The 7,500-nt window shown below is 47.8% G+C and overlaps 1 protein-coding gene across 2 annotated transcripts in view; it reads left to right on the top strand.

Moving 5' to 3' along the window:
* Positions 1–7,500, top strand: part of LOC122263554 (uncharacterized) — a 39,724-nt gene that overhangs the window by 22,702 nt on the left and 9,522 nt on the right. For both annotated transcript variants that reach the window (XM_043032023.2, XM_043032022.2), the window contains exon 2: positions 5,300–5,745. In XM_043032023.2, coding sequence (XP_042887957.2) covers positions 5,302–5,745 — 444 coding nt within the window. In that variant the 5' untranslated portion in view covers positions 5,300–5,301. The remainder of the gene's footprint in view (positions 1–5,299; positions 5,746–7,500) is intronic.

The raw sequence follows: 7,500 nt of genomic DNA, 5'->3' as shown, positions 1-7,500 counted from the left end.
CCTATTTATAGCGGGAAATCCGATATTTTCCTTGACGAAAATAGACCATATTGCTGATAGGTCTGTAGTCCTCCCTTTGTGTCTCCGTGACGTCATTCGCCGAGGATAAAAGAGTGACATCAGTGCGAATAAAGTCATTTTTTTTCTCTCATCGTCAACCCTCCCCCCCCCTAAACGCGAGAGGCCTTTTATTAATGACACTGAGATATCAAAGACGCCGTTGGTAATTCCATCACTTAGACCTCTTCACGAAAAAGACCTAGAATATGCCGCTTTTATGGACGGTCTTATATATAGGTTGACATAGATACATATACACATGTATGTAGATATATAAATGAATATATATATATATATATATATATATATATATATATATATATATATATATATATATATATATATACAGAGAGAGAGAGAGAGAAAGAGAGAGATAAAGGACACGCGGACACACACACACACACACACACATACACGCACGCACACATACACACACAAACACAAACACATACACACACAAACACACACACACACACCCACACACACACTCACACTCGCACGTACACACTCGCGCCATTTTGATATTGTTTACATATCACTATTCTTTTAAGATGTCGTTTGGGAATATTAATGACAATGGGCCCGCGGGATCCAAGTTCCACAAGTCTTGTAAGGAAAGACAAAGGAAAACTGGAGTGAAAACGGAGCTATATGAAAGGGGTAATGAAAAATGCAAGCAGATGAAGGACATAAGGACAAGCACAACCTGGTTGCAAGCGCGTCAGCAGAGGAAGAGCAAAGAAGGAATCGTCAGCAGGACTCCCGACTCTTTCGGGCTGACAGAAGCGCTTCGGGAGACCTCCAAGTGTGATGGCTACCAGGTTGTATTGTCCAACAAGCGCGCCATTGCCTGACACTGCGCATCCCACTGCTCATTTGTTTCCGATGCTCGCTTGTCAACAGGCGTTCACACGCTGGCCCGACTCGGATGGCGACTTTTACTCTTCTTATTTTTTTGCCTGCTTCCCTTTGCACATAGTGTTAGGTAGTGATCTAGTGTTGCTTCGATCTTATTGCCTTCACTTTCGTTCATTCATCCGAGATTCAATTTTATATTAAGAGAAAACGAGTCGTTTTTTGCTAGAATGAATCGGGGTGTCGTCGCTAGGCACCCGCGCATGCCGCTGACCCACCAAAATGATCTGGGAATATCAGCAACATCTGTATGTAGCAAAGGCTCTTTGTCTTGTGGAAGTTATTTTCGTATTTTTGTTTTCTCAAATACCCAAGTTATAACCTTGTATGTGATGTTAAGTGTAGTACATCAACATTTCGAATTTGATTTGGACTTTGTATATCTATCTGTAGTTTAATTAACCCATTCCCGACGGGGGATTTCTAGCCTAGAATGTCCAAATGCCGGGGCTTTCGAATTATTAGGCCTAAATTAAATGAATAGCTGGCACAATACTGTGCCGCCCGGCAACTGGGCTTTTGAATGCGCGGTACACATGCTGTACCACCCGTCCTGTGTCATTATGATATATCCTTATCCAGTCAAAATGAATATATTTGGAAGTATATGAATATATTGGTTATATCCACTAAAAATTTTCTTTACTTTTATCCGCCAACAATGATAATTACATGAAAAAGCACAAATATTTCATGCGTGTCATTCTCTGGAAAGAAAGTCAGTCATCCAAAGCACACGTCACGCCCTCTACTCGCCGGTCTCGGGAAATTAAGTCACGAATTATGGCGCGTCATTGAGGGCGGCCGTAATTAAAACGCAGGTGCCACTCCGCTCCGGGTGCCGCCGGTGCCAAGGGCGGGGCGTCACCTGGGTCATTATCTTAGGGGAGGAGGGGCGGGGAGAGGGGTTCCTCAGGACGCCACCCCCTCCCTTCGCGGCCTTTTGGAAGGGGGGGAGGGGGGGTCCTTATTTCGGGAGGGTAAAGGCGAGGGGAAGGGAGGGGAGGGGAGGATGGGAGGGGAGGAGGAGAGGGAAGCCCTGTGATTTTCCCTCTTCATCATGATGGCCTCCTCGTTGTCTCCCCCCCTCCCCCCTCCCCCCACCGCACGCACGCCGCTGAAGGAGAAATGGAAATTAATGGGAGGAATATGCCGACGGAGTGTGTGTTTATCCTGGAACACGTGCAGAGTACCTGTATGTAGGAACACATCTATATTTATGTCTATCTAGCTATCTATCTATCTTTCCATACACACACAAACACACACACACACACATACACGGACGCACACGCACAAACGCACGTACACTGGCACACAAAAAACACACATACACACGCACGCACAGACGCACACACACACATGCCTACTGACACACATATATATGCATATGTACGTATATGTGACCATGTTCTTGAATGTGGGCGTGCGTAGGTAGTGGAGGAAAAGTAGACGCCGGCAGCGCGCCGCCTACGCCGTCAGACAGACACTCGAGCAGCGGCAAGAGAAGGAGCAAGAACAAGAGAAGGAGTAAGAGCAAGAGAAAGAGCAAGAGAAGGAGCAAGAGCAAGAGCCCCTAGAAAGCCCTCCTCTCGGCGCGAGCACCGAAATTACACGCAAAGGAGAGCGTGCTATAAATTAGCCTTGCGTCCAGCCCTCCTCACACAAACCCGCCCTTTCATTCTTCTCTAACAATTAACCGACTGTTTAAAGAGAAAAGAAGAAAGGTTCAAGAAGTTTCCACGAAGCAGGTTAATTGGCAGTTACCTTGGGCTGACTAGAGCGTGAAAATAAGCCCCTTGTCGTGGTCGTAAAAAATGTGTTAACTCCATTTCCAGTTCCCAATTGCGGCGGGAATGAAAGGTTCCCTTTCGACCGGTATGTAGAGCGGCACAAATCGAGTCCTTATTTATAGTAGCAACATAATTCCCTTCTTTTCTGAAGATTGCTTTGTGGAATAGTCTCTCTGGCTCTCATTCTTTGACACCTACGTACACTCTCACGGCAATACTTTCCCCTCCGGTCCTGCCTTATGATGATACGTCCGACGTGATTCGTGGCCATTAGCAACGAGGCCCCAGGGACGACATCGGAGAGTAAGCGACCGCGCCGCCAAGACAAATGGACGACGGACATGGCTCGCCTATTGACACATGCGGTTTTTTTTTATTATTTTTTTTAAGTGTGGTTGCGCGAGGATCTGATTTCATCATTTCCTGATTTTTTAATTAATTTCTTAATCAGATAGATTGTTGCGCGAAGGCCTGATTTCATCCTTTCCTGATGTTAAAATTCATTTCTTAATCTGATAGATTTTTTTTTTTTTTTGGTGTTGTCTGATGTCTTAATTTGCCAATTGCCTCGTTTTATTCTAATTGCGAGTCTTGTAATTGTAATTTTAGACGAAATTGTGAGGGTATTTGCTCTTAAAGGAAAAATTCTTATTGCCTTAGGAAAAAAAAATATATTGAAATAAATTGGTGACGCAATGATCTACGACAGGTAAAGATCCTTAAAGAAATCAGAATTTATATTTACCAATGGGTGTTTATACATTGCTTTTAAATTGTTGAAATGATTATCCTTATTGTGACCTTCTTCCGAATAATTTTCATCACTCTCACTCGAAACAACTTTACTCACTAAACGACATAACACCCACGCTGCACGCCCCCCCCCCCCTTCCCCCACCCGCCGCACCCATTACAGCGTCAAATGACACTCTTTCTACTTCCTGCCTCACCCTTTTCCCCTCTCCCCCTTTTCTCTTTACCCTCCTTCTCTCTCTCTCTTCTCTGCCCCTCCCCCCCTTTCTCCCTCTCTACTCCCCTCCCTCTCTCTCCCCTTTCTCCCTACTCCGCTCTCTATCTCTCTCTCTTTAACTCTTTCCTCCCCCTCCTCCCCTCCCTCTCCTCTTCCCTCCCCCTCCCCTCCCCTCCCCTCCCCCATTCCTCGAGCCACACGAAACAATTAAACAAACAATGGCAACAAAGACCTCAAACGGTCACACGCACAAAACAACAAAACAAGTGAAAAAAACGACACAACAAGAACAACAACAACAAAAAAAGGTGCCAGCCTCTGCCTCCTCCTCTTTCTCTAATTGTTCCTCTCTCTCTCTCTCTCTCTCTCTCTCTCTCTCTCTCTCTCTCTCTCTCTCTCTCTCTCTCTCTCTCTCTCTCTCTCTCCCCCCCCCCCCCTCCTCTCCTTCCCCCCCCCTCTCTCTCTCTCTCTCTCTCTCTCTCTCTCTCTCTCTCTCTCTCTCTCTCTCTCTCTCTCTTCTCTCTCTCTCTCTTCTCTCTCTCTCTCTCATTCTCTTTCTCTCTTCTCTCTCTCTCTCATTCTCTCTCTCTCTCTCTCTCTCTCTCTCTCTCTCTCTCTCTCTCTCTCTCTCTCTCTCTCTCTCTCTCTCTCTCTTCACCACTCCCTCCACCTCTTCTTCTCTCTCTTTCTCTCTCTCTCTCTCCCCCTCCCTCTCTCCCTCCTCTCCTCTCTCTCTCTCTCTCTCTCTCTCTCTCTCTCTCTCTCTCTCTCTCTCTCTCTCTCTCTCTCTTTCTCTCACTTGGCACTTGCTTCTGGAGTGCCAGGGTGGAGGGGAGGGGAGGGGAGGGGAGGGGAGGGGAGGGGAGGGGTAAGGAGGGAGAGGGAGGACATTGTTGGCCCTGGCTGGCTGACCGCCTCCCCCCCTCCCCCCCTTTTGTGCCACCTTTGTGCAGACGCCGTGATTGTCTTAAAAGAAGGGAGGGGGGAGGGGGCAGAGGGGGAGGTGGGGCGAGTGGTGGAGGGGGTGAAGAGTTGCAGAGAGAGAGAGAGAGAGAGAGAGAGAGAGAGAGAGAGAGAGAGAGAGAGAGAGAGAGATGAAGAGAACGAAAATATTATAATAGATAATGTATTCGTATATTATATTCATATATTCGTAAAATATATTCAAGCTGTCTATATTCATACTTGTCTATCTCCCTTTTTATGTTGATGGATATTTAGGAGCATTCTATCACCTCTCCGAATTTCCCTTCCGTTCTGCTCCCGTATTTCTGCCACCAGCCCTTCCCTTCCCTTCCCATCATAAAGCCAACCCTTCCCTTCCCCTCAAGTGTTACCCAGGCTTTTCCCTTCCCCTGAGGCCCCCCTCCGTCCCTTCCCTTCCCTTCAGGACTTACCCAGGCCTTTCCCTACCCCTCAGGCCCTCCCGCCCTTTCCTTCCCTTCAGGACTTACCCAGGCTTTTCCCTTCCCCTGAGAGCCCCCTGAGCCCCCTGCCCCCCCGCCCTTCCCTAGCCCTTTCCTGAGAGCCCACCCCTAACGGCCCGCCCTTGTGTTCGCAGGAATGTTCGCGCGAGGTCGCCATGGCTGCGGATCCCTCCCGAGGCTGCTCGTGGTCCTCCTGTCGCTGCTGATGGCGGCCCGCGTGCAGCCCTCGCCCTTCGCCGAGTTCGAGGGGCTGCCCTTCGCCTCCTCCTTCGAGTCGCACTTCGTCCCGAAGGCCCCGTCGCCGCCCGGCCCTCCTTCGGCGCCCTCTTCTTCGTCCTCCTCCTCCTCCTCCTCGTCGTTGTCGTCGTCGGTGGCGGCGGCGCGCGCGCGCTCGCGCTCGTACCCGAATCGCCACGACATGGACGCGAGAATGAAGGTCGTGTATGAGGCCAGCGACTACGACGAGCAGGCGGCGGCGGCGGCGGCGGTGGAGGCCGCGGTGGAGGCGCTTCAGGAGTACGACTTCCCCAACACGAAGGCGCTGGAGGCGGCCGGCGCGCCCAACTACGCCCCTTCGCAGGTGAGCTTCACAACAATATCACGAAAAAAAAAAAGGCCAGCATGGCACTTTCTTTAACTGGGTTACTGCTGCGAATGAAAGGGATGGGGGGGGGGATAGGGGATGAGGGGAGGGGAGAAGCACTTAGCTCTTGTCACAAGGAAGAACTTGATGTGATAAGGAGATCACGTGAAACAGAAGCATAAAGTAAATATATAGTATTTGCGAAAAAAATATAGTAAATATATAGTATATACTGCAAGTTAAAACGACTAAACCGAGATCTCAAAATTTCAAAATTAAAAAAGAAAGTAAAACTTTTAACCCTTTCTGTTTCCTTTCATATATTCAAGTGTCGTTCTATTTGTTTGTTTGTTTTGCTTTTTTATATTAAGAGACTGTGTATATAGGGCATAGATGAGCGATGAGCCTCGATTGCATTAGTTGCAGCGGTGAGAGTGTGATGCAATAATGCACACTTGACACGCAAACAAGAGCTGTGGTTTTCTGTAACACACTTTGAAACAAGAATTCTTCTCTCTAAGACACTAATGTGACCGAGTATTCACAAACTTTACGACACACACACACAAACACAGATGTGTTTGAGTGTGTGTAAATATATACATACATATATATATATATATATATAATATATATATATATATATATATATATATATATAATGTAAACACTACACACACAAAAAAATAATACATAACACACACACACACGTACACACACACACACACACACACACACACACACACACACACAACACACACCCACACACACAACTACAACATAATATATATATAAATATATATATATATATATATATATATATATATATATATATAAAATACCTCCCACCTGCCACGAGCGCTACTTCGGGCGAGATGAGTCAGTCAAAGGACGGCGCCCCTTGAGGCAGTTCACGCCCTCGTCGCCGGCGACAAAGCGGCCGCAGGGATGGCTGGCTCCGAGGGCGCCGCCGCCGTCTGGCTGTGCCTCCGCTTGACTAAACACTCACTCGCAGGACTCTTCCGGAAGGAGGAGGCGAAGAGGCTCAGCTCCTTCGGTGTAAATACTACATGGGGGGAGGGAGGGTAGTAGGAGAGGGGGGGCAGTAGGGGAGGGAGGGTAGTAGGGGAGGGAGGGCGGTAGGGGAGAAAGACAGGAACGTTGGTAAATTATAAGAGAGAGTAAAAGAGAAAGAAAGTTAGTTAGAGAGAGAGAAAGAAAGAGCGAGAGAGAAAGAGATAGATAGATAGATAGATAGATAGAGAGAGAGAGAGAGAGAGAGAGAGAGAGAGAGAGAGAGAGAGAGAGAGAGAGAGAGAGAGAGAGAGAGAGAGAGAGAGAGAGAGAGAGAGAGAGAGAGAGAAGAGAGAGAGAGAGAGAAGAGAGAGAGAGAGAGAGAGAGAGAAGAGAGAGAGAGAGAGAGAGAGAGAGAGAGAGAGAGAGAGAGAGAGAGAGAGAGAGAGAGAGAGAGAGAGAGAGAGAGAGAGAGAGAGAGAGAGGCGTTTCGGTCCCTGGAATATTCTCCTGCAGAAGGGGGTAGGGTGGCCACACTTAATGGGATCTGTGGTGTTTGCTTGCTGGGCTTTTAAGGCCACAAACAGCGGCGAGAGAGGGGGAGGGGAGGGTGGGGAGGGGAGGGGGAGGCCCGAGAAGATAGACTGAGAGAAGCAAGAGGAAGATAGAGATAGGTTCATAGAAAAAAATTTACACGCTCTCTCTTCCTCTCTCTCTCTCTCTATCTATCTCATACAC

This window comes from Penaeus japonicus, unplaced genomic scaffold (assembly GCF_977035675.1).
Source record: "Penaeus japonicus unplaced genomic scaffold, GWHDUDI00000001_assembly GWHDUDI00000009, whole genome shotgun sequence".
Classification (NCBI taxonomy): domain Eukaryota; kingdom Metazoa; phylum Arthropoda; class Malacostraca; order Decapoda; family Penaeidae; genus Penaeus; species Penaeus japonicus.
This window is presented reverse-complemented; position numbering and strand designations above follow the sequence as displayed.